Genomic DNA, 27,854 nt, shown 5'->3' on the forward strand with positions numbered 1-27,854 from the left:
CCTATTCTTCCAGCTATGGGCAGGTAACAGAATATCTGAACTCAGAGAAGAGGGCTGTAGAGGCCAGGAGATGCATAAGAATGGAAAATGACGTGGTCCCCTTAGGCAGAGCCTGGGGAGGAGCAGGAAGTTGTACAGTTCAAGGGGATCAAATTGTCACGGTGGAGGGAACTCCTCCTCTGAGGCACAGATGGGGCTAAAAATCTGTTCAGCTCAAGACCTTGCTTCCTGGAGAGAAGTCCTGAGTAACCGGGATGACTGGGCAGGGCAGGGAGTGTGAGAAGAAAGACTTGATGAACAGAACTTAGTTGGGAGGACACATAAAATGCGATTCACTGTCACTGTGAATCTCATTGTCCGGTATCATCTGGACTAACATATCCAGATGATATGTTAACTTATCCACCCAAGGAACTTCAGTTGGTTCTTCTCATCAGTGCTGCATGCCAGACAAGTGGAATGATCGAAGAAATTCCTACACCTAGGACCGTGCCAGTTTGCCTGGGAGCTGAGGGCACATTACCACCTTGTTTGGACAGTAGATGAGACCAGCAGAAATGAAACAAAGACAGATGGAAGTGGAGGATAAAACAAAGGCAGTAATGGGGCTTTGACAATCCCCTGACAGGGGATTGACAGTGCCTTCATTCACGGTTCATGGCAAAAAAGTCAGGGAAGGATTCTATGGGAGTTTTAATTTGATATTATGTGTAATCAAAGCAAGCTGTCTCCACCTTCTCCAGCCACGGAGGTTTTCTGGTAGAGGAACCATTTCCGATCCTTTTTCTAAGGGGGGCTGATCATCTTATGGTATTTAGTTCCCAACGAGGGATCAAACCTGGGTCCTTGGAGTGAGAGTATGGAGTTCTAACCACTGGATCGCTAGGGAATCCTCCCATTTCAGATTCTTTAGATGTTTGGGTAAAAGAATATTTATTGCCTGTGAAGTCAGAAGGAAGTGAGCTGACAAGCAGGAGATGTATATTTATCCCACAAATATTGAGTGGTTTCCTACTATGTGTCAGACATCGTACTACAGTAAACAAAACAAGTTTGTGTTATTTTGGAGCTTATATCTAAGACAGAAAAGAACTGTGAATGAATGAGTTTTAAAAGCAGGAAGAGAATGGGTTGTGGTAGAAAATGAGGTGTTGGGTGGGAGGAAGCAGATTCTAGGATGTCCGAGGAAAGGCCTTGGTTGTTGATCTGCCCACTGTCTGTGATGGGAAGTCCCATGTGGGGATGGATGAGGAGTGTGGTCAGTAACAAGTTGATATTGGGATCTCAGGTAAAAATCCCAGGAACATTTCTAAGTAGAAAGATGTTTTTCTCTACAACATATTGGAGTAATAGGACTTGTCTTACAGCACAGGTTTACTTATATATTAGCTGTTTTTCTTTTTTTCATCTTTTAAACTTTTTTATTTACAATAAAATTTAGCAGTCATTATGTACTTAAATGGAGCAGATGTCGGCTGTGTATTAAGCATTATACTTCATTCCCTGAAGGTGTGCCCATCATCACTCAAGCTGCTTGTCACCCTCTGACTTCTGGTCCAGTCTACTCTTGTTACTCTTCACCATGTAGATGAAGAAAGTGAGGGTCTCCTTTTCATTCACAGGTATGTTCCTGAATTGTTGGCTGACAGTTTCTGCTAACTGGGCCTTTTTGAAGCCTGATCTGGTCTGCAAAGTGTCGTTTATAACGTCGGAGAGGGTTCACCCGCAGCTGGAACAGATCAGCCTCAGGAATGTCTGTGTCGTGCTCAGGAGAATCTCTGCCATCGTCACTTGTCTTCCTCTGCCTTTTATTCATACACCCTGGATGAAATTCTTGTGGAAATCGCAAATATACAGGTGCCTTACGCTCTGGTCGATGTCCAGCTTGTTTCTTCTGTGAGATGCTCTTCTGGACTCTCCCTGAAGGGGGCGTTGCCCTCCTCGATGAGGAGGCAGCTCAGGCCCGTAGCCCGGGGCGGCGGCGGGGGCGGCTGGGGACCTTTCGCGGCAGTTCTTCTCGGTGCTAAAGCCGTTCATCTCCTCGTCCCGGCCGGCCTCTCTGGGGGAAGGTCCCCTAGACCACTCCGTAGCCGTGCTTCCCGCGCGGCAGGTCGCCGAGGCCCCAGCACAAGAGGGTCCCAGAGCCCGTCTCCAGCCAAGAAGCTGCCCAGCCCCGCTCGCGGGAGGCCCGGCCCCGCGCCGCCGCGCTCCGGCTCCTTCGGTTCCCGGCCCGCGTCTCCACTGAGCCCCTTTCTCCCTGCTCGCGGCCCGGGGGTGGTCTCCCGCGGCTTGCAGGGCCCCGCCGGGAGTCTCCCTGAGGCGCCTTCTGCCGGGGGCCCTGAACCGTCACCCTTCGGCGGGGACGTCCAGGAGGGCGTCCCAGGAAGCAGCTGCTCCCCGAAGACTCCGGGCCCCGGTTGCCAGAGGGTTCTGAGGGCCCCCGCCGGCTCCAGCCTTATTTCAGCTGCGGAGCAAACTCGCCGCCGGGCAGCTGCCCCGGGGTGGCGCGGCCTCCCTGCGCTGCGCCCGGCCTCGAACCCGCGGCGCCCGGCCCCCTGTTATTCGTCTAGCCCGCCCCACCCCTGCAGCCGCTCGGTCGCGCCCTGAGTCCCGAGTCCCGAGGCAGTGCCTGGGCCGCCCGGCCTCTGCCCGCCCAAGGCTCCGCACCTTAGCTGTTTTTCTGAGTGACATTTTTCTCATCTACTTAATAGGGATTATAATTTGAACTTCGTGGGATTGCTGTGAGGACTAAATGATGGTATATTTTTTAAAAAAATCATGAGTGACTTCTGAGAAGTCACTCAGAAGCAAAATGATAGCGAAACAAACACAAAGTTAAAAAGATGACCATTTCATCTAGATACAACATGCATTAATAAACTTTTATTTCTTAGAGTATGTATATTTCTTAAAGTGGCTAGTAATTTTCTTCTTCATCGCACAACGTCTGGAGGAGACAGAAGAAGGGAGGAAGACTCTTCTTAAAGACAAAGTCAAGCTCTGGAGGGCACTGAAATGAACTGAGTGGAGGAAAGATGGGGAAGCAGTGACCATAAGAGTTGTTACTGTGCCCATCCCAATATCCAGTCAAGCAACTTCCTTGATCCTAGAATTCTAAGTTATGAGGAGAGCCCTGGGAACATACTTGACATCATTGCTAAGCCTGATGAAGCTATGAGTCTCTTCTGAAACAACACTCTGCTCCAACACTGTAACTTTGGTTGTCAGACATGGGAAGGCTTTGCTTATTCTTGTCCTTGACACAGGCTATAACCTATGGCTATTTCCTGGGAGCATTCTGGTCTTCCATCATGACTCACTCCCTCATTATGGTAAATCTTTGTCTTCACCTCCATGATCCTCTTCTCCATCAAGGTTTCCTCCCTTAAAATGTCTCCCACTCCCCAGCATCTATGGCCATGCCCTCTTCAATGACTCCACTAAGATCTGCTCTGTGGCTGTCACTGGTGTGTCCTTTTCCATGGTTTCGTCCATGACCCCAAGCCTGTGGTTTTCATCATGGCCTCTTCAGTAGAAACCTTGATGACTCATTTTCACGATCACCTTCTTGACTGTGACTCAATTCACGGGCCACATTGTAGCTTTCTTCATGGCCAAGGCCACAGGCCCCTCCATGACTCAGTTTATTGTCCAGGCTGCAGAACAGTGGATCCAGGCCAAAATCATGGGCATAATAAGTGTTTCTCAGAGGCAGAAGAGTATCCCCCTAAAAGAGAAAGATGTGACTATTTTAAGAGAATGATCCTCTCACATTTCACAATCCACCTGGTTGGTTGACTAAAATCACAAACTCTCATGTTTTTTTTTTTTTCCTCAGGTATTTATTTTACTGAAACTGAACCTGAAATTAACAACAGTAAGCAAAGCAAAGCACAGCAAATGTATTGTAGAAGATCTAGATTAAAAAGTCAGAAGTATAAAAATGAATGGTTTATCCTTTTCCAAGTTTCTCCTACCTTGAGGATTTTTTAAAATTGAAGTATAGTTAATTTACAATGTTGTGTCAGTTTCAAGTGTACAGCAAGTTGATTCAGTAATATATATATAATACATATTATACATACTCTTTTTCAGATTCTTTTCCATTATAGATTATACTATATTATTATTATTACAGATATTGAATATAGTTCCCTGTGTTATACAGGAGGTCCTTTGTTGTTTACTTTTTTTATATATAGTACTGTGCATATGTTAATCTCAAACTTCTAATATATCTCCCTCCCCCTAACTGTCTTTTTGGTAACCATAAGTCTGTGAGTCTATTTCTGTTTGGTAAATAAGTTCATTTGTGTCATTTTTTAGGTTCTATATATTTAGGATTGGTTAGTATGAATAATTTCAGCAGGCTTGGGCAATAGGGGTGGTCTTTAGTTGTCTGGTAGCTGACTCTTGGTGATGGTGATTTAGTCTCTCTGTTGTGTCCAGCTCTTGCAACCCCATGGACTGCAGCCCACCAGTCTCCTTTCCCCTTGGGATATCCCAGGCAAGAATACTGAAGTGGCTTGTTATTTCCTTCTCCAGGGGATCTTCCCAATCCAGGGATCAAGCCTGGGTCTCCTGCACTGCAGGTAGATATTTTACCGACTGTGCTACCAGGGAAGCCCCAAACCAGGGAATCTTCCCAATCAGGGATCAAACCTGGGTCTCCAGCATTGGCAGGCAAATTCTTTACCACTGAGCCACCTGGGAAGCCATATAAGTGCTATCATATGATATCTGTGTTTTTCTGTCTGACTAACTTCACTGAATATGATAATCTCTAGATCCATCCATGTTGCTACAAATGGCATATTTCATTATTTTTTTTATGACTGAGCAATAGTCCATTGTATATATATACTACATCTTCTTTATCCATTTATCTGTCAGTGGATATCTTCCATGTCTTTTATGGAAGTTTTCTTCCATGTCTTGGCTGCTACAACTAAATAGTGCTGCTACAAACATTGGGGTTCATGTATCATTTTGAATCAGAGTTTTCTCTGGATATATGCCCAAGAGTGGGATTGCAGGATCATATGGTAACTCTCTTTTCAGTTTTTTAAGGAAACTCCATACTGTTTTCCATTATGGCTGTACCAATTTACATTCCCACCAACAGTGTAGGAGTGTTCTTTTCTCCCTCATTTATTATTTATAGACTTTTCAAAAATATATTTATTTATTTAGCTGCATTGGGTCTTACTTGCAACACATGGAATCTTCATCTCATCATGTGGAATCTTTTCTTGTGGCACCTGGGCTTAGTTGCTCTGCGACATGTGGCCTCTTAGTTCACCAACCAGGAATTCAGTCTGCATCCCTTGCATTGGCAGGCAGATTCTTAACCACTGGACCACCAGGGAAGTCTGCACCCTGGAATTTTCTGCATCCCAGGGAAATGCACCATAATAATATAGGGGCTGGAAGGTAAAGGGTGGGTGGCTGTAGAAGGGGAACTAGAAAAGTATAACTAGCTGATGTTTTGACCACAGGCGAAAAAACCCATATGGAAGCTGAAAATTGGGAAGATGATTCCCATCCGTTAAGGCACCCCACTAATGCATAATACTCTTTAGAAGCCTTCATATATCTCCAAGAGTATGCACAAACTCCATTTAAAGATCCTTGTGCTAGGCCAGCAGTGCAAAAGTGCTTAATCCCATCCACTGCCTAGACCTCTGCTTGGGTCAAACCTGCTGGGTGAGCTGGGGTTTTGTCGGGTTCAAATGTGTTTCGTTCATGTAAGTGGATCCCATGATGAAAGCTGAGTCATGATGCTTCTTAACCCTACGTACACACTCCAGTTGCTGGGACTAATGAGATGTTCACAGCGTAACTATGTGATTTAACCACAAGCTGAGTTACTCACTGTGGTGCTCTCACTTTTCATTTCCCTCTATCTTGAAGTGCCTATTGCTGTTTATCTTTGGAAATCAAAATTTTTAGTCACAAGTTATGCCTGCTGGGTAACATTTTTACAGCTTTATTGAGAATATAATTTATATCACATATAGTTCATCTGTTTAAAATAGATATATTAATGAGGTTTGCAAAGTCGAGTGGGCCTTAGGAAGCATCACTATGAACAAAGCTAGTGGAGGTGATGGAATTCCAGTTGAGCTATTTCAAATCCTAAAAATGATGCTGTTAAAGTGCTGCACTCAATATGACAGCAAATTTGGAAAACTCAGTGGTGGCCACAGGACTGGAAATGGTCAGTTTTCATTCCAGTCCCAAAGAAAGACAATGACAAGGAATGTTCAAACTACTGTACAATTGTACTCATCTCACACACTAGCAAAATAATACTCAAAATTCTCCAAGCCAGGCTTCAACAGTATGTGAACGGTGAACTTCCAGATCTTCAAGCTGGGTTTAGAAAAGGCAGAGGAACCAGAGATCAAATTGCCAACATCTGTTGGATCATCAAAAAAGCAAGAGAGTTCCACAAAAATATCTACTTCTGCTTTACTGACTATGCCAAAGCCTTTGACTGTGTGGATCACCACAAACTGTGGAAAATTCTTAAAGAGATGGTACTACCAGACCATATGACCTGCCTCCCGAGAAATCTGTATGCAAGTCAACAAGCAACAGTTAGAACCAGACATGGAACAACTGACTGGTTCCAAATTGGGAAAGGAGTACATCAAGGCTGTATATTGTCACCCTGCTTATTTAACTTATATGCAGAATACATCATGAGAAATGCTTTGTTCACCTGATGCGAAGAACTGACTCATTTGAAAAGACCCTGATGATGGGAAAGATTGAAGGTGGGAGGAGAAGGGGACAACAGAGGATGAGATGGTTGGCTGGCATCACCAACTCAATGGACATGAGTTTGAGTAAACTCCGGGAGTTGGTGATGGACAGGGAAGCCTGGTGGGCTGCAGTCCATGGGTTAGCAAAGAGTTGGAAATGACTGAGTGACTGAACTGAACTGAATTGAGGGGTTTAGTATATTTACAGTCATTAATAAGCCCTTTCTAATTGCAGACTAAATTCTTTCTTCCCTCTTGTTCTTTTACTCCCTCTGGTCTATCTCTTCCCTTTTTCTCTGTTTTGAACTTTACTACTCATGTGTTAGTCCTCCTGAATCAATCCTCTAAGTGTCTTCTATTTTCTGGGTGATTTTCATCTCTGATTTCTTGTGTCTAATTGAGCTACTTTTCCCACTTGATCTTCCAGATAATTAATTTTATTCTCAGCCAACTTCCTTAAATTTGTCTATTACAATTTAAATGTGAAAATGCATGTTTTGTAATTTTTAATTATTTAAATGGACTACTTTAAAATAATTCTCCAATCTCATTTGTTTTTACATTTTTCACATTATACTTTCCACAGTTCACACCAGTGGGAGGCAACTTTCCAGGGGGTTCAACTCAGCTTATCCTTCTGGTTGCTGGGTCCCTTTAGGTAAGAGGATGGTGGTGGTGGTGGTGGTGGTGGGCCTGCATATGGCTCATCATGGCCTCATTGATTAGGATCAACTGTCTGGTTTGCTGACACTTGAGAAACCCAGTGAGTGGTGGAAGGCAGAGCAGTTCCCACTGCTGTGAGTTGGGGTGAACCCACCAAAAACCTGCTAGTTCTTTCCTGAGGGCTCTGTCCCAGGTGGAAGCCCTGTCACTGCCTCATGGATTCAGAGCCACTAGCCTTTTTCAACACAGCTCTTCTCTGTCTTCCAAGACCTGTAGGATCAGGTAGCCTTCTATCCTAGACCTTGAAAGGGGCATGTGCAGCTGCTGTGGAAGGGGAATTCATGAGAATCTTGGCTTAACCCCAGGTGTTCCTGCCATGAGCCTCTTGGTAAAGTCAGGAATTCTTTCCCTCAATAAAAACAGGAAGCACTTTCTCTCTGCTTCCAGAGGCAGCACTCTCAGAGTGAAAGGACCAACTAACACCTTTACTCTGACAAGTAATCCAAGTCAGGAGCAAGTGTAAATGGCATGAATACTGTGACTTTGAGTGACGCCACCCTGCCCACAGGAAACCACTGCCTGTCATGCTCTGGGTTCTGCATGTGCTATAATGTAATCTCTATGAACCGCAGGCCTAATCCCATGAGCCTGTAGGATCCTGGCAGCTGCCCTCCTTTCTCCTCTCTCCTGATTCAGTTCTGTCAGTCTGGGAGAGTCTTGCAGACATAGGGTTCCTGCTTTGGGCAAAAAGAATTAGAAAAAGGGGACAGATATGAATGAGGTATCCAAATTTTACCGTGGAGGTTCTGAATGCCAAGTGGATTCTGGTATGGGGTTCTCTCATACAACCGGGAGATTCAACTCAGCACAGCAGATACCCACTCATGTGCACACACAAGTTCTCTCTGTGATTTAATTTCATGTGTTTATTTCTTAGCTTAAAGACCAACAGAGTCTCTTTCCAACATCTAGTAAAAGAGAAAAGAGGAGAAAGAGGAAGAGAGAAAGAGGAAGTGTCTTCCCCAAGCCTGGCAGAGACCCAAATGAAGCTGGGAGGGGGCTCCTGAGGACGAATGAAAGGACACTCAGATCTCTGGTCCCCCAGGCTGGCTTTCTCTCTGAGGAATGTGGCTCCATGGCTTCAGCAGCCACTCAGAACCCACTGTGACTTTCTCTCATCTCCATGGTTCCTGAGGATATGGGTCTGTTCCAGGGCCTGGCAGGCCTCCACATTGGCCTGTGATGGGCTCCGTGATTCCCTCCAGGGCCCCGGCTGAGGTTGGGGCCATGGGGGCGGTAGACAGCTGTGTCAAGGACACTTCTCACGGACAGGGAGTTTCTCTAGAAAAAGAAGGCAGAATCCTTTCAGAACTGGGTCCCCCACCGCCAGCAAGCCTTCACCAGGGATACTTGCTGGAATCTTCTCCCCCTTTAAACCATCTCCCTCACATGATAGTTCTTTCACCAGTCCTTACAGTCTTTATTTCTTCTTTTGCCCTCCTGCCCCAAAAGTCAGTCGTTTCCTCTGCACATTGATTGGTTCCTCTGTTTCTAACTTCCTGTTTCTCTTTAAAACCTTTCTCCTGATCTTTCTTTCCTCCCTACTCACCCCTAACTTGATGGTCCTACTATTCACACTTCATTTCCTTATGTTCCTGCTACTCCTTCCCCCCAGGCACTTTCCTACGTATTAGGCACTCACCACGCAGAAGAAGAGCCCAACAAAGAATCCCACGACCACTACAACTGAGACCAGAGTGATGAGGAAGATTTCCCATGGCTTCAGGGACCCAGTGGGCTTCACTTCCTCCACTGGAGTTGCAGCACTTGTGTTACTTTTGTTAGACGTTGTGTGTGTTCCAATTAGAAAAGGTGTATCAGAGCCTCCTGTGATTGCACTGGATCCAGTTTTGGAGGATGTGCTGGCCCCTCCAGAGGTCACACTGGATCCAGTACTGGAGGCTGTGCTGGACCCTCCAGAGGTCACACTGGATCCAGTACTGGAGGTTGTGCTGGCTCTTCCAGAAGTCACACTGGATCCAGTACTGGAGGTTGTGCTGGACCCTCCAGAGGTCACGCTGGATCCAGTGTCAGAGGCTGTGCTGGACCCTCCAGAGGTCACACTGGATCCAGTACTGGAGGTTGTGCTGGCCCCTCCAGAGGTCACGCTGGATCCAGTGTCAGAGGTTGTGGTGGCCCCTCCAGAGGTCATGCTGGATCCAGTACTGGAGGTTGTGGTGGCCCCTCCAGAAGTCACGCTGGATCCAGTGTCAGAGGCTGTGCTGGACCCTCCAGAGGTCACATTGGATCCAGTACTGGAGGTTGTGCTGGCCCTTCCAGAGGTCACACTGTACCCAGTGTCAGAGGTTGTGCTGGCCCCTCCAGAGGTCACATTGGATCCAGTACTGGAGGTTGTGCTGGCCCCTCCAGAGGTCACGCTGGATCCAGTACTGGAAGTTGTGCTGGCCCCTCCAGAGGTCACACTGGATTCAGTACTGGAGGTTGTGCTGGACCCTCCAGAGGTCATGCTGGATCCAGTACTAGAGGTTGTGCTGGACCCTCCAGAGGTCACACTGGATTCAGTACTGGAGGTTGTGCTGGACCCTCCAGAGGTCATGCCAGATCCAGTACTGGAGGTTGTGCTGGACCCTCCAGAGGTCATGCTAGATCCATTGTCAGAGGTTGTGCTGGATCCTCCAGAGGTCATGCTGGATTCAGTACTGGAGGTTGTGCTGGACCCTCCAGAGGTCACGCTGGATCCAGTACTGGAGGTTGTGCTGGGCCCTCCAGAGGTCATGCTGGATTCAGTACTGGAGGTTGTGCTGGACCCTCCAGAGGTCATGCTAGATCCAGTACTGGAGGTTGTGCTGGACCCTCCAGAGATCATGCTAGATCCATTGTCAGAGGTTGTGCTGGACCCTCCAGAGGTCACACTGGATTCAGTACTGGAGCTGGATCCACTGAAGGTCTCTTGGGATCCAGCATTAGTGGCTGTGCTAGGACTACCATGGGTCATGCTGGATGCAGTGTTCGAGGCTATACTAGTCTCACTGGAGGTTGCACTGGATCCAGTGGTGGCTGTAGTGGGTTCACTGGAAGTTGGGCTGGATTCATTGTTGACAGTTGTACTAGTATTACTGGAGGTTATGCCTAATGATAATTATAAATGATGACATATATTGAGCATTTATACTTTCTGCTCAATGCCTGGTTAAATTCATTACCTGGATAATTCTATTTAATGTTTCAGTACAGCCCAATGAAATAGATATTATTATTATCAACAGCTAAGATGAAAAAATTGAGGCTTAGAAATGTCGACACTTGCCCAAGTTTATACAGCTAGTAAGCAGTAGAACAGGAATTTGAACCTAGGCTATTGAATCTGCATTTTTAACCACCAAGCTAGGTCATCCTCCACATCCACCTCTAAAACCAGGGTTACATGACCTAATTTCACTGAGAATGAGCTTATTCCATCAACTACTGTACAATATTTAACACAGATGTATTATAAAGGAATTGTAGAACCCAGGTGAAATGTATATATTGGCTAATTAATTTTTAAATTGGTATAACTTCTTTCTTGAAAAATATTTCTGAGTGTTATTCAGAAACCATCTATATCAGAATTATCTGGGAAGCTTGTTAAAAATAACGATTTCTAGGCAAACCACACTAGACTAAATGAATCAGAATCTGAGATGGGACTAGGTATCTGGGTGATTATATATGTATTCAAGTTCCAGGAGCTCCTGATCACAAGGCAAAGATTGGAAAAGAACAAGTTATATGTAGCTGAGATATAAAAGATCTCTCAGGATTAAGGTCTGCAAATCAAAATCTACAGGTACAGGGAAGCATTTCCACCTTCCTGAAGGCTCAGGTGGAGTTAAGTTTGTGCCTGTTTTTTGCCTCTCACTACCTTGAAGGACAAAGACACTCAGGCTCCCCACATAAAATTTATCTCATTTCTGGTTCATTTTACTACTAACTTGGACCTGAGTGCCTATCACCTCACCCCACACAGGTGTGTTTCTTCCTCAAGCTTATTTGAACTAACATAGGATTAGAAAGAAAGAAAGAAAGCGCTAAATTGTGTCTGACTCTTGAGATCCCATGAACTGTAGCCTGCCAGGCTCCTCTGTCCATGGGATTCTCCAGCAAGCATACTGGAGTGGGTTGCCATTTCCTTCTCCAGGGGAACTTCCCAGCCCAGGAATTGAACCCAGGTCTCCTGCATTGCAGATAGATGCTTTACGTACTGAGTTATATAATATACGATTAGAACTTAGCTCTATTTGGGGAAAGCCCCACTCCCCCGTGAAGTCTGCAATGGAGTACAAATTGGAGTTAAGATCAGAATCATGAGTAAAACTAAATAAGAAACTGAGATGAGGACTTCCTTGTGGTCCAGTGGTTGAGAGTGTGCCTGCCAACGCAGGGGCACAGGTTCGATCCCAGGTCTGGAAAGATTCCAGGTGCCACAAGGCAACTAAGCCCACTTACCACAACTAAGCCCATGTACCACAACTACTGAAGCCTGCATACTCCAGAGCCCTCAAGCCGCAACAAGAGACGCTACCACAATGAGAATCCTAAGCACAGCAACTAGAGAGTAGCCCTCACTTGCTGTAACTAGAGAAAGCCCTCTCACAGCAAGGAAGACCCAGCACAGCCAAAAACATATACATACACAAGATATAATTTTAAAAAAGAAACTGAGATAAACAAGAGTAGGGGTGACATGTAAAAGAGGAAATGGATTTGATCTGAGAAGTTTTGAAGAACAGAGTAGGTGCGTCAAAATTCTACGAGGGCTAATTTTGATTCAAAATGATGAATTCTCAGGGAGTTCCCTGGTGTCTAGTGGTTAGGATTCGGCACTTTCACTGTCAAATGGCTCAGGTTCATTCCCTGTTTGGGGAACTGAGATCCTGCAAGCCATGTGGCACAGCCAAAATAAAAATTAAAGGATTCTCTTAGAAGTCATGCTTCCTAGTTGCACAATAGAAGATGGCCCAAGGAGTGTTTAATAGAGTGTCAGAAGTGTGGAACAGAGTGGGAGTTAGTTTTGACTCTTAAATCCTTTTCTCCTTGGTCTGAGGCTGACTTAGGCTGATTGGGGAATCAGGGTTAAGGACAGGAGAAAAATTAAGTCTATAGAATATAGAAGAGGGATATTTTTAAATAAGTCAATTCTTCTTGTTATTAATATTTAGCTCTCTAGCCATATCTCATGGATTATTGCCATTTTATAGATGCATAAACTGAGGCACAGAGCAGCTAACTAACCTAAAGTGCATAGGTAACAGATGGAGCCATGATTCAAACACTGACAACTGGACACCAAAGTCCACAGTTCTAAGCACTGTGCTTGACTGCCTCCTGGGTGGTACCTTATTGGACTGAAGTGACTAGAGTGAAATGACCCTCAGTCTATGGAGGAAAACCAGAGCTGTTCCTAATGGTGATCATCATCTCCCATAATCTCTCAAAAGTTCACAGACCACCCACCTTTAAAGAAAAGCACTCACCATGTTGTAATAGTAGGAGATGCAACAGTAAGCAATACTTAAGGTGAATGTTTCTTTTCTGCATCTTGATCTTCCTCTTCGTGGCTGGTAAACAAGGTGCTTGGATCCCAGATGTGGCCAAGACCTAGAAGGCAAAGAAGAGTATCTTGAAAAGGAGAGTTCAAGGTGAAGAGATAAAGGCTGGAGCTTCCAAGAGCTTAGGTCTCCTAAGTATATGTTCTTGGAAAGAATCTTGAGCTTGAGTGGTGGGAGATGAGATGCCTGGGTTACTTAAGCTTTCTTCGCACGATGTTGTTGCCTCTTTCTTTATCATGGATAAACTGCAGGGGCCTTTATAGCTTCAAATAGGTTGGGGAGGAGTTGGGAAATCGACCTGTTTTTCAACCAGCTATGAGCAAGTAACAAAACAATACTGAGTCTGGGAAGAAATAGACTGGGGGTCAAGAGGAAGGTGAGAAAGGAGAATGATATGATCACAGTAGGCAGGGCATTGGGCTGGGTTTGAGCAGGAAGTAGGATTGGATAAGGAAATCAAGATTGTCAGAGTGGAAGGGACCCACCCTTGAGGCAAAAACGGGGTCAGAAACCTGTTCCAGTTCATGACTTTGTTTCCTAGTCACGAAGTGCTGTGTGTTTGCTTTTAGCATGAAAGAAACCCTAACAGACTGAGCTGAGGGGGCAGGACCCCACATCTCCGAATCAAAAAAATATGAGACTTAAAAGAGAGTAGTAACTAGGGATCTGGGCTCCTGGGATACAGGCAGAAGACAGATGGTACATTGCTGAGTATGCAGTAGGCACTCAACAATGCACAATGACTGAACAGGGAAAGAGAGACCCATGGGCAATGTAGTTATCTTTGGGGTCTCTAAGGCATGGGGGATGAGGGTGGGAGAGAGTGTTGAATATGCAGGAACAAACTACTTGTCATATTCATAGCAGGTGAAGGGGTGATGTAGGCCCTCCCTTTTAAAAATTTTATTGAAGTATAGTTGATTTACAATGTTGTGTTAATTTCTGCTGTAAAGTGATTCAGTTACACAGATATATAGATTCTTTTTCATACTCTTTTTCACTATGATTTAATATAGTTTCTTGGGCTATACAGTAAGACCTTGTTCTTTATCCATCCGATGTAGAATAGTTTCTATCTGCTAATCCCAAACTCCCAGTCTTTCCCTCCCCACCCCCAAGGGCCGCCTTTTGATTCTCAACCTTAGGGGTTCCCTTCTTGTTTGTCTTCAGAGTAATTCATAGGAGTTTTTCCTCCCTGGGACCCTTCAAATGTTCCTTCTCATCAGCCTTAATGAAGCATCTCCCAGGAGGGTATAGCATAGCAACCACATCAGGAGACCTCAACTCTGTTGGGGGAGGGAGATACATGGTCCAGGTTCCTTAGGAACTTCGAGCTGGGTGGACGCAGATCCAGAGGGAGAAAAGACATGCAGTTGGCTAAATGAGCATGACTGAAGAAATGCAAATGAGTGGAGGGTTTGAGGAGTTCATGGGGAAGACTTCTTGGGGCCAGGGCGAGGGGGTAGGGTTGATGGGAGTTCCAGTGCTGTCTGCACGATCAAAGTCAGCTGTCTCCATTCCCTGTCAGTGAGGAGAAGCTTCATGGAAGAGGCAACATCTCGGGTAATTTATTTATAGGTGAACGGGCATCCTTAACATGTCAGATCTGCTACAAAGAAGCTGGCAAGCAGGAGGTGGCTGGAAACATGAAGGTGCTTGGAATAATTGAGTCTGAAAGTCAGAAGGGACAGAGTGTGCTGGGAAAGGCTTGCATGCACGCCTGGATGGTTTCTGAGGCTGAGATGTGAGGTGCCAGTCAGGGATGGGTGGGCTTCTGGACCCCCAGTAATCCTGTCCTGTGGCCAGAAAGCCAATAGCACTCTAAGAAAGAAAACTTCTTCCCTCTAGAATTATTTGGAGGAGGAGGTCGTGAATTCAATTCCAGATTTCACCTTTTAGAGTTTTCCTAAAAGACATGCATACTTATCAGTCTAAATGTAATTAATATCTTTATGCTCCTTCAAACAATATAAGGACCTTGGAACACTTTCATTCTTATTACATCTTATTATGTCTCCCAACTCTTACATTATCAAGTATGTTAAGTCTATCTTGTTTGTTTTTTTTAACTTCACAAGAGATTATTGCTTACACACCATAAGAATATAGTCACACAGTTGACCTTTGTTGGCAAAGTAATGTCTCTGCTTTTTAATACACTGTCTACGTTTGCCATAGCTTTTCTTCCAAGGAGCACGTCAGTTTAGTCGCTCAGTCGTGTCCAACGCTTTGTGACCCCATGGACTGCAGCACACCAGGCTTCCTGTCCATCACCAACCCAAGAGTTTGCTCAAACTCATATCCATCAAGTCGGTGATGCCATCCAACCATCTCATCCTCTGTTGTCCCCTTCTCCTCCTGCCTTCAATCTTTCCCAGCATCAGGGTTTTTTTCAAATGAGTCAGTTCTTCGCATCAGGTGGCCAATGTATTGGAGTTTCAGCTTCAGCATCAGTCCTTCCAATGAATGTTCAGGACTGATTTCCTTTAGGATGGACTGATTGGATCTCCTTGCAGTCCAAGGGACTCTTAAGAGTCTTCTCCAACACCACAGTTCAAAAGCATCAGTTCTTTGGTGCTCAGCTTTCTTTATAGTCCAACTCTCACATCCATACATGACAATGGGAAAAACCGTAGCTTGGACTCGATGGACCTTTTTTGGCAAAGTAAGGTCTCTGCTTTTTAATATGCTGTCTAGGTTGGTCATAGCTTTTCTTCCAAGGAGCAAGTGTCTTTTAACTTCATGGCTGCAGTCACCATCTGCAGTGATTTTGGAGCCCAAGAAAATAAAGTCTGTCGCTGTTTCCATTGTTTCCCCATCTATTTGCCATGAAGTGATGGGACCAGATGCCATGATCTTAATTTTCTGAATGTTGAGTTGTAAGCCAGCTTCTTTACTCTCCTCTTTCACTTTCATCAAGAGCTCTTTAGTTACTCTTCCTTTCTGCCATAAGGGTGGTATCATCTGCATGTCTGAGGTTATTGATATTTCTCCTGGCAATCTTGATTCCAGCTTGTGCTTCATCCAGCCTGGCATTTCTCATGATGTACTCTGCATACAAGTTAAATAAGCAGGGTGACAATATACAGCCTTGACGTGCTTCTTTCCCAATTTGGAACCAGTCTGTTGTTCCATGTCTGGTTCTAACTGTTGTTTCTTGACCTGCACACAGATTTCTCAGGAGGCAGGTAAGGTGGTCTGGTATTCCTATCTCTTGAATTTTCCACAGTTTATTGTGATCTGCACAAAGGCTTTGGCATAATCAATAAAGCAGAAGTAGATGTTTTTTCTGGAATTCTCTTGGTTTTTCGATGACCCAGTGGATGTCGGCAATTTGATCTCTGATTCCTCTGCCTTTTCTAAATCCAACTTGAACTCACCATTCACAAACTGTTGAAGCCTGGCTTGGAGAATTTTGAGCTTTACTTTGCTAGCGTGTGAGCTGAGTGCAATTGTGCAATAGTGTGAACATTCTTTGGCATTGCCTTTTTTTGGGATTGAAAGGAAAACTGACCTTTTCCAGTCCTGTGGCCACCACTGAGTTTTCCAAATTTGCTGACATATTGAGTGCAGCACTTTAACAGCATCATTTTTAGGATTTGAAATAGCTCAATTGGAATTCTATCACCTCCACTAGCTTTGTTCATAGTGATGCTTCCTAAGGCCCACTTGATTTCAAAAATGTTTTTTAATTTCATGGCTGCAGTCATCATCTTTCATTGATTTTGGAGCCCAAGAAAATAAAGTCTGTCACTGTTTCCATTGTTTCCCCATCTATTTGCCATGAAGTGATGGGACCAGATGCCATGATCTTAGTTTTCTGAATGTTGAGTTGTAAGCCAGCTTCTTCACTCTCCCCTTTCACTTTCATCAAGAGCTCTTTAGTTCCTCTTCACTTTCTGCCATAAGGGTGGTGTCATCTGCATGTCTGAGGTTATTGATATTTCTCCTGGCAATCTTGATTCCAGCTTGTGCTTCATCCAGCCTGGCATTTCACATGATGTATTCTGCATATAAGTTAAATAAGGCATATATATATACCATTATCTAATATAATGGTATATAGTCACACAGCTACAGTAAGCTGCAAGAGAGTCTGGGAAATATAGTCCTTTGCTGGGTGGACATGTGCTCAACTAAAACTTAAGAATTCTATTGTCAAAGATGGAGAGTGGATACTAGTAGACAACCATAAAGCTATGACAATACTTAGGATTTTTTGTGGATCTGATCCAGCTATTTGTTTTGTTTTGTTTTGTTGCTGGCTTTCACTTGTGGTACCTCATTAGTGCTTTGAGATTTATGACTATAAATTTATTTTTCTTGTGCTATTATGTGTGTAAGTCCTTTGAAACCCGAAATGAGTTCTGACTATCCACAGTAAATTTGCATGTTTTTGCCAAGCATAGGGAGGCAATACCACTTGAAGATTCCTTTAAATTAAATCATAGGCTTGAGCTCTTCTGAATTACCAAGTTTGCATGATTTGGGGCTGCAAACCATGTAAAGTATTGTGTACAAATTGTTTCTGAAAAGGTACTTCCCCATCCTTCCTTCCTCTGCATTGATTTTAGAGGCAGACAATTTTGCTCACATTTCTTTAGAGGAAGAGTGGGTTAGTTTTTACACTCTCCCTGAAGGTTTCAGTTTTATGTGAAGGTCTATCTAGAGAGTCCTTACTTGGGTCAGTCTGACTGAGGCTGTGCTACCGGAAGCTTAAGTTCACTGATTGGACAAATGTTGGCTTGAGTATTCCCCTTACTCCTTGGGTTCCTACTTTAACTTTAGTCTTTCCTTTTAGCATTCCTTATTGTCCTGCTGAGTCACTGATACATTTAAGAAGAAGTTTTAGTACACCACCTTTAGTTTTTCAGTGTATTTTAAGTCAAGGCAGGGAGCCCATTTTAGAGCCAGACATTTAAGTTTTCACTGGATTGTTCTGAGAAATAAATGATGATGTATTTAAAGGCAAAGCACAGTGTTTAGTGGAGGCTTCCTGGTGGCTCTTTACTGCTCAGGTGGTAAAGAATACGCCTGCCAGTGCAGGAAACGTGGGTTTGATCCCTGGGTCAGGAAGATCCCCTGGAGAAAGAAATGGCAACCCACTCCAGTATTCTTGCAGGGAAATTCCATGGGCGGAGAAACTGGGCAGGTTACAGTCCATGGGGTGGCAAAAGAGTTGCACATGACTTAGCGACTAAACAACAACAATGTTTTGTACATAATAAGCAAGCAATAATAAAGGACAAAGGAAAAGCATAGATATATAGATGTTAAGTGTATTTTGAGATTTTAATTGTAGCACGTGGCAGTGATTTTCTCCTTACTTGTCATATAGCATTTGGAAAAGACAAAGTGGGGAGTGAGAACCTCCCCCCAAATAAAGGAGACCTGGAGGATATGAGTAGGTCAAAGGTGGCTTTCTGTCTACCCAGTTTGTATGATTTGAAGCTACAAACCCAAATGAAGAATGTCATGCAATTACAAATTTTCAGGGGAGGTTTTTAACTCCTTCCACTCAGCGGCAAGTTTAGAGACAAACATTTGTGTCAATCGCCAATACGCAAAGTGGGCAATACAATTTCCTTCTATTTAACCACAACACTGAGGCTTTAACCCTTTTAGGTCTCAGCTTTCTTTAGAGTCTCCTGTTAGACTCCACACCTTATGTAGGTCCTGGACTTTGTTTTCTGTACCTTATGTGTAAAGAAACTGTGAAAAGGTAAGTTTAAACACAAATATGATAAATGCCTTCAATATGAAGGTTGGTTCAAAGCTTTCCTCAGCCTCTCTGAGTCTCCGCATTCTCTTGGTTGTTGATCTAAATATTACTTACTATCTACCCAACTGATTGATAGTTTCTACCCAGGTGACTGACACATTTACAAAGATTTTTTTCAATATTTTATCCAGCAATGTTTGTTGCTTTCATTAAGAGGGGTGGTTAATGCATCCTGTCCACTAGTAGAAAAGTAGAAGTTCTCAAAAGATTGTTTTTAGATTACAATTTCAAACTTGTTAAATGATAGTGCATTTAAAGTTACCTAGTACAGTGCTAAGCACATAGTAAGCACTCAGTAACAAAGGGGAAAAGGAGGGGAAAGAAAGAATGCTCAAACAGGTAAACGAAAAATAAGTCATCTTGCCACCAGAAATACGAGTTAGTGTGTTTTTTTAAGCTGTAATAATGTTATCCTTCTTCCTGCCAGTCACATTGTGTCCTGAGGAAATAAAAAACAATTCCAAATTGAAAAGGGCACAGGTGATTACTTGAGGATTACGAAAGCAGAGAAATTGTTGCACGGTTGGTCACTGTGACTTCTTAAGAGGTTCTGAACTATGGTGAAGCTTTGGAAGTATCTTAATTTGAGCTCATGTCCAAATATGATGAGGCTGCAGGTCTCCTCCAGAACACTCTCTGTATTTCTGGCTATCCTGCCTCTGTGACCTCTGTCTTTTCTCTGGCTCTTGTTTTTTGTTTTTTTACCTTGCTCATGACCATCTCCATGGCCAATTCTCTGAAGACCATTGGAAGCCCATCTCGACCCATTTTATAATCACTCCCCTGTCTTCTATAACCCCCTTCTTCTGTGGTATTTCCTTTTCCAAAGCCTCCCTCATATCCAGTCTATGTCCACACTCCCCCTTCCTCTTAGTTTTCCTTGGTGGCCTTGTCTGTGATCCACTTTATGCCCCTCGTCATGGCTCCCTCCAGTCTTTGACTCCCTCCAGGATTCATGCCATAACCACCTCCTTCATGGTTGTTGTTCAGTTGCTCAGTCATGTCCAGCTCTTTGCAACCTCGTGGACTGCAGCATGCCAGGCTTCCCTGTCCTTCATCAATCCGTGGCACTCTCCATGGCCTACCCTGTATCTAAAGCCTATGCTCCTCCATGAACCAGTTCATTTTCTAGGCCATGGAACATTCCAGAGCCCAATCCTGAGTCAAGGTCCAGACCAATGCCACTTCTGTGGTCATGGAGGTTGTACATGCCTCTTTTTTTATCAGGGAAATAAAAATGTCCTTCTAGGGGCTTCCCTGGAGGCTCAGTGGTAAGGAATCCACCTGCCAAAGCAAGAGACACAGGTTCGATCACTGATCTGAGAAGATCACATATTCTGCGGAGCGTCTAAGCCCGTGCCTACAACTATTGAGCCTGTGCTCTAGAGCCCAGGCACCACAACTACTGAAGTCCGTGCATCCTACTAGATTCTGTGCTTCACAAGAGAAGCCACCAAAACGAGAAGCCCGAGCACCACAACTGGAGAGTAGCCCCTGATCTCCACAACAAGAGCAAAGCCCACACAGCAACAAAGACCCAGCACAGCCAAAAATAAATAAATAAAATTATTTTAAAAATTCTTATAAAAGAGAAAATATATATAATTAAAGTTAAATCCTTTTCTTTCAGATCTTTAAAACCTGGATTGCCAAAAATCACACATTTTCTCTTGTTATCCATTCTTTGTGTGTGTGTCTCTTCCTCTTATTAATTTTTTTTTTTTCAGCATCTCTGAGAAAGCAGCCTTCCTGATTACTGCACTTATATATTCTCTATGTGAATGCTACAATCATTGCTCTCTACCTTGGCAAATCCACAGCCAAGAGTAGAGTCTCCCAGAAATAGGGAGGCTTTCATTGTGTTTAGCAACCAAGAAAGTCACATGTTGATGAGGGCAGGTAAAAACAAGAAGCTTATGAGAGTTCATAAATTAGAAGTCAGAATAATACTTGGTTGGGCAGGTATTGACAGGGAGTAGACACCAGAAACTACTCAGATGCTAGGAATGTTCACTATTTTGAATGGGTTGGTGGTTATTCGGGTACGTACACATTTTTAAAGTAATTAAGGTGTACACTTGAGATCTGTGCACTTCTTGTAAGTTACACTTCAATTATTTTTTAAGATAAAGGAACTAAAGTTGAAGAACCAGCTTTAAACACTGAGGCTAAGAGCACAGACTCTTCTATGAAGCAGACTTGGGTTAGAGCCCCAGTTCTGTCACCACCTCGCCCTGTGATCTTCAACAAGCACCTTCAGTCTCCGACTCCAGTGTCTAGCCTATAAAATGGAATAATAAGAGTACACGCCCCCCCCCCCAAAAAAAGAGTACACGCCCCAAAGATGGGTAAGCAGAATTAAGGAGGAACAATGCTTTCTTGTACTTTAGACCAGGACCTCGCACCTAGTACACAGTTAATAAAGTACTAGTTATTATTATTACATCTTTACCTTAAACAATTAGAGGATTGTCCATGGCTAGTAAGTCACAATTTGTTCTCCCTGCTGGGAGGGATCAAAGAATCTGAAATAAGAAATGCAAGTATGTTGATTATAAATTATGCCAGCCATTTGTGGCTGGTGTGTGGATTTTTCATTTATTTATTGTGTATTTATTCTGGCTTATCCTACATACATTGAAGTATACTTCAGGAATACATACCGCCAAAAAAGGAAAGTGTATATATATATATATTTTTTTTTTTTTTTTAATTTTTCGTCTGCACTGGGTATTTGTTGAGGTATAAGGGCTTCTCTATAGTTGTGGCTCATGGGCTTATAATAGTTGCCCTGTGGCATGTGGGATCTTAGTTCCTCGACCAGGGATCGAACCCACATCTCCTGCATTGGAAGGTAGATTCTTAATCACTGGACCACCAGAGAAGTCCCCAGAAAGTATAAATATATTTTTAAAAAATAAAACAAGAGAGAGAGATTAGAGGGTTAAAACTAGGATGGAGAATAGAATGCAGGAATGCCGTCTGCCACTGGTATGTGGCTGTCACTCTTGTCCCACCCCCAGAGAACTGTCGGGGGCTTTAGGTCTCCAAATAGGTCAGCTCTCAAAGCTCAGAAGCCTCCTCTATACAAGAACGGGTGTTTCTGGGGCTCTGTCCTTGCTAAGGGTATTTTCTTGTTATCCTCTCTTACTGTGTCCAACTTATTTGAGGTGTGCTAAGAGGTACCCGCTGGTGGCTCAGACCGTAAAGAATCTGCCTTGCATTGCAGGAGATACACATTCAAAGCCTGTGTCGGGAAGATCCCCTGGAGGAGGGCATGGCAACTCACTCCAGTATTCTTGTCTGGGAAATCCCCTGGACAGAGCAGCCTGGTGGGCTACAGTCCTTGGGGTCACAAACAGTCAGACATGACTGAGTGACTAACATTTACACACACAAGAGGCACCTACAAAAGTGAATTTCTTTTCACTTGGGTAAAATCATAAAACAGGAGAAAAGAGCCCCTTACCCTCATCCTGGGAATTAGCATGTGGGGATATCTATGACAGTGAAAAATCTGTTGGGGGCCAAATGTTCATCCTTTTCTAAAGATCCCTTTTTTTAGTGCATAGTTCCAGCTTTTTTTTTTTTTTTTTACTGCTAAATGTTATTTTATTTACAGTCACACTCTTGGATAGGTGCGTTCAACATGAATGGCAGACACACTTGAGGATCTACCTGGGAGTACCAAAATGAAAATCACAGCCAAACATCACCTTAAAATTACTGGGATTCAGGTCGTAGGGAAGATGTTTTGAATTTATAGTGCTTCATACTCCATTCTAGACTTGCACCCAGATTTGTGCATAAAGGTCAGGTCACATCAGTTATTAAAATATTAAAATTCTTCTCTATCAGTTGATAAATAACCACTGTACACAGCCCCCTGAGCAAAGTCCCTCCAATCAAAGACCTTCCCCCAGGACCCCAGGACTTGCCACAATCAGATGAAAGAAATAACCCTGACACAGTAGGATTCTTCTCAGGCTCTGCACCAAAACCAAGGCCTGTGCCATTCTGCTGGTAAATATTTTAAATATTGCTCCTGAAATGAGAAATGGAGAACTTGAGTGGGCTGGATTTTAGATAAGATCAATTTAAGAAATGCCCCCTTTTTATATGTGCTTTGGATCCTTTACAAAATCATAGTGGAAGACAGACTCTATTATGAGTCTACTGTCTCATTACAGGATTCATGTGATAAATTTCTTGATTTCTTTGAGAGTGCCTTTTTTCTGGAAATGCAATTTGCTTCTCAGGAAATCTCTTGTGTCTTTAGTTTGGCAGACGGAATACATTACAGTGTAGTCTTCTTGCTTTGTCTTTTAGGAATTACAGAATTAAAATTAATACTCAGTTTTAGTTCCAGCTATTTTTTAAAAAAAGATATGTTTTCCTTTGTCCTTGCCTCTATCCACACCACACAGACCCACGTACTTACCTCTCTCTTGGGCCCCCACTTCATCTTTGTTTTCTTTTTTTCTACTTCTTGCTATATAATCTATCATTTATATTTTCTGTTTTGCTCCCTCTTGTGGCCTTTGTATTAAGTCATGTGAGAAAGTAAAAATCTGATGGAGAAGGTAACAAGTCTATCTTACAGTTCACCAGGCTGGGATAACAATGTAGATCAAACAAGATGCAAAGATCACTGAAAGTATTTTTCCCAAGGACACACTGCAGCTGTAAAGCATCAAAACATCCCCCTTCTTTGAGTGACTTACTCACTTTTGATGATTTTGTCAATGAAAAATTTAGTTTTGTGAAATCATAGACTATTGCAAATTTGCCATTTGAAATTTTATCAGTAAGAAGGAAATAGCCCATTCTTATCTGGAGAATTTAAGTTACTCTGCCGTAGAGAAGCAGCCTGGAATTCCTACCCCTGGGGGAGATGACACTTTCTGAATAACATTCCAGGTCTCTTGTAACTTTGTAGTTTCCAAGGAAACCGGGTCTACTTCACAGTCTCCAGTTGCTATGGATCCTCGTACACACAGTCCTGCTTTGTTCTAAGCTTATTAAAACTGCTTGATTTAACTTGCACCCAAATTCCATGCTTTCCTCAACACTACAGTGCCTCTTCCTTAGTTGGTAAGAAGCTCCTTAGTCCCTCTAGTGTGCAGTCTCCTTTGGTGCAACAAGCCAATAACTCTGACTTAGTGAGAATACAAGTTTGCTCCTGCTGCTCTCCCGTGTTGATGAGGTTAGCATTTGTGTGCCTTGCCACACACTGCTTTCTTGCTCTGAATGTCTTACTGGTCCCAGTTCTATTATTCCATTCCCATTCATGATTCATCTTCTAGGTGGGTCCCCTCATTTCCATGCACAGTAATTCACCAGACAAAACTCAGTCCTGCGTTAGTCCAACTCAGCCACAGCTGCAGCCAGAGAAATGAGGGTGATGCCTCAGGGCTGCAAATATCCACTTGGTTGAAGCACATGTGTTGGCATGTGAATCACACTAACTGTGTTTGTGCCCGTGCTGACAGGGCTTGCTTCATGGGAGATGGTGCTGGTTCCAGGACTGGTGGTTGGCTCATGGGGACATCCTGTCCTGGTGGTCCTAGTCCCTGCCACTGCGGTGGTGGATGATGCTCTAATAATGGATGTGCCCAGGCCAGAGGTATATGGGGCATCAGGGCTATCCCAGGGATGTGGAGTTCTCTCCAGGAGCTGGGGTGACAGAGATGGGGGTATCTGGGTTTTGTTGCAGGGATCCTAGTGCCTAGGAAATAGATTACCCAACATGATGCACTTGTAGTGGAGAAAATTAATGGAGAGGCAGGTGTACTTAGAGCAGAGGGGTTGACTCTAACACAACTGTGGTGCTGGTTTGAGGGAAGGTGTTGTGGTGGGAAGAGAGACAGTAGAAAGTGATTTTCCCAAGGCCACAGTCCCCAGAATAGAGACAAGTGTCTTACAGAAGAGGAGGTAGAATACGTGCATGGATGGTACTGAGGATGGTGGAGGCAGAAGATTGAGGAAATGTGACCATGGCTGATGGAGAAGTGGGAAGTCTATTCAATTATGGAAGTGGCCACCCACAGAGAAGAGGGTGTGCTGGGATAAAAGGAACAGGGTCTGATACTCTTGTGATCTAGTCACTGGGTATAAGGATAGTGCTGGAGGAAGAAATGACAGAATAAGATTTACCCAGGGATGAGGCAATGGTCGTGACTTGGAGCAGAGGTGATATAATTGAACACTGTCGTGGTGATCAACAAAGTTGAGCTGAGTGTGCTCCAAATAGATGTGGAAGAACCTGACCCACATGAAGAAGATGGTGACCCCAGGTACCGGGGTGGGAGGAGGGGGAACTCAGACAAGGAGGGAGGACCTGATAACAGAAGAGGCATTAGAGATGGTGGTGTCCGCAGCAATGTTGTGTTTAGGTGAGAAGTGGTATGCTGATAGAACAGTCTCAGTCACTGGAATAGGAGAAGGTGTCAGAACAAAGTGGGTAGAATCAGTTCCATTATGAGTGCTGGTGGCAAGTGCAGAGATGGGTTTTTTTTTACAGCAAGTGCCAGAGTATGAAAAAAACTAGTTTTGGTCTTGGACTAGAACAAGATTGGCAAACTCTTCCTATAAAGAGCTAGATGGTAGATTTTTAGGCTATTTGGTCACAGTCTCTGTCACAATTATGCAAAGTAGCTGGAAAGCAGCTATAGATGTAAACAAATAGGTGTGGCTGTGTTCCAGCACTTTATTTGGAAAGACAAATAACAAGCAAGATTTGACTTGTGAAGTATCCTTCGCATCCCCTGGACCAATACCAATACTCAGTATTTTGAGATGGCCGCAGTAGTTTCAGAGGGCTGGGTGGGCACAGACTCCACAGGGGTTCCTGAGGCTATGGTAGAAGTGATGGTGGGTGGTCTCAAAGCCTGTGGTGGTTTCACTGGTGGAGACCGTGATGGGCACAGATGCCACCATGGAGGCTGTGGTGGTCTCACTGGGCACTGTGGTAGCTGTGGAGGGCACAGAGGTTTTAGCGGAGACTGCTGTGGTGTTAGAGGCTGTGTAAGCAGCTGTCCTCCTCAGGGTTGCGGGCGGAGGCCATGGTGCCCTCAGATGTTGTGGTCCTGATGGTGGAGGCTATGGTGGACACGGACGTTGTTGCTGAGGCCCGGTAGTCTCAGAGACTTTGGAGGGGGCCTGGGTGGATTCAGAGATGACGATAGAGGGTGCTGGAACTTTCCCGGTGGTCCAGTGGTTAAGACTCTAGCGCTTTCAGCACAAGAGGCTGCGGTTCGATGCCTGGTCAGGGAACTAAATCCCACAGCATTCCCGCACAGCCAAAAACCAAGTGGAGCATGTTGTGGGCACAGATGTTAAGTAGAGGTTGTGGGTCTCTCAGAGACTGTGGCTGAGGCCAGGAGAGGGGACTCGCCTGAAACAGCCCCCTGCCCGCCTTCTCCCTGGTCAGAGGGGCTTCCAGGCAGTTGGAGGGCATCGGCCGGAGCCCACCAGGCCGGGCGTTCCGCTGGGGGAAGCTAGAGTGGTGAGTCTGCAGCCGGGGACTGTCGCCCTCTCGTGCCGCCCTCCGCCAGACGGTGAGCCGGGTTCGGGTTCCGCAGCCGCAGGTCAAGTGGGACCTCCAGGGACTGAGGGCCGCGTCCCCGCCTGGGGCACCCGGCGCCCCGGCTGCTCAGGCTCCCCCTATGCTCTCGCACCCGGAGCCCCCTCCAGACCTTGGGATCTTGGGCGCCCCCGGCCAGGGCAGAGTTCTCCTCCTCTCCCCCGGGACTGGGGCCCCAGGAGCGGGGGCAGCGATAAGCGGGTGAGCCGGGAGCCGATTCCCTGGCTTGCCACTCCCTCCGTAAGTAATTTTTCCTAACCCTAGCCCAGCTCCAGAGCTTGCTAAAGGACTTGTCCTTAGATTTCCAAGTGATCATTATCCTGGGAGAGACAAGTGAGAAGGGAGACATTCAGGGCCGCGCCCTGGGGCCCAGAGTCCCTCTTTGCTTTGGGGAGATGAAGAACCTCCCCTACTCCCCCAAAAGGGCGCCCTTTGACCCCGAGTGCTCCATTTTGGTGCCTTGAGGGGGAGGCATTGGTCGGGTTGGCTGTTTTGCTTTATTTTGTTTGAGTTCTTTGATTAGGGTCCGGGCTGGGAAAATTCAGTGTTTAAGAGTCTGGGGTTAGCGGTATCTGCTTTCCTCCCAGGGTGGGTGACCTCCTGTCCTGGCAGCTGTCACGTGATCAGTCACCATCTGCCAAGAGGCTGGAAACCTGGCTGCCTCCTCCTTTTTTCCTACAGCACCCCAGCCTTCTCTGGGAACCAGGCATCTCTCTCTGCCTCCAGGCTCTCTCTAGGCACATATGTTGGGGCTCCCTCTGCATCTGGCTTGCCTGCTTTTCAGAACCCACGTTACGGATCTGCAGCGGGAGATGCAGAGAGCTCCTCAGGCCTGAGGGCACTCCCAGCCCAGAGCTGGGTCTTGGCAGATGATCCAGTGACAGGAGGATCCAGACCAGGACTGGTGTCCATGATGGCCTTCCAGCCTCCCACAAAGGGGGTTGCCAAAAAGCTGCCCAAGACTCTGCTGCTTGATTCTGGACTGAGTCAAGGTTGGAAGGCCTTTGGCAAACTAGAGAGCCTTTCTCTTGCCTTTCTCTTTCACTCTTGCCTTATCCTCTTCTAGCAAGGGTGAGACTCAAAGCTGCATGGATGATGGGCAGGTGTTCTGTTGGGACCTACGTCTGGACACAGAATGGTTTTAAAGCAGGGCTGCTGTCTTAATGAGTACCGGACATGGCAGATGTGCATAAATTTGGGCTTAATTCATTGGAGTCTTATTTTATTTTGTGTAGTACTGCCTTGTGATAACTCTTATTGAATTACTTAATTCCTACTTTCCTGTTTTGGTGTCTCAGATGAGAGCAATGTCTTATACTTCTTTGTAATCCTCAACAGAATGTATAATAGGTACTTAGAAATACTTGCTTACTAACCCATTTTCTCCTCATTTTGTCACCATGCAAATGAGCCAAGCATGAATTCAGACTGACTCTTCTCGA

The 27,854-nt window shown here is 44.8% G+C and overlaps 1 protein-coding gene and 1 pseudogene across 1 annotated transcript; both read right to left on the reverse strand.

Moving 5' to 3' along the window:
• Window positions 1-1,521: 1,521 nt before the first annotated feature.
• On the reverse strand, window positions 1,522-2,037 carry LOC133059693 (histone deacetylase complex subunit SAP30L-like; annotated as a pseudogene).
• Window positions 2,038-2,074: 37 nt separating this feature from the next.
• Window positions 2,075-27,324, reverse strand: MUC21 (mucin 21, cell surface associated). The gene is made up of 6 exons (XM_061146261.1): window positions 27,209-27,324; window positions 26,386-26,579; window positions 25,670-25,801; window positions 9,136-10,583; window positions 8,597-8,774; window positions 2,075-2,430 (listed from the first exon to the last, which is right to left on the reverse strand). Exons 1-6 carry the CDS (start codon window positions 27,322-27,324, stop codon window positions 2,075-2,077), a joined length of 2,424 nt encoding a protein of 807 aa, XP_061002244.1.
• Window positions 27,325-27,854: the final 530 nt, after the last annotated feature.

The sequence above is a fragment of the Dama dama genome, chromosome 7, assembly GCF_033118175.1.
Source record: "Dama dama isolate Ldn47 chromosome 7, ASM3311817v1, whole genome shotgun sequence".
NCBI classification, from domain to species: Eukaryota; Metazoa; Chordata; class Mammalia; order Artiodactyla; family Cervidae; genus Dama; species Dama dama.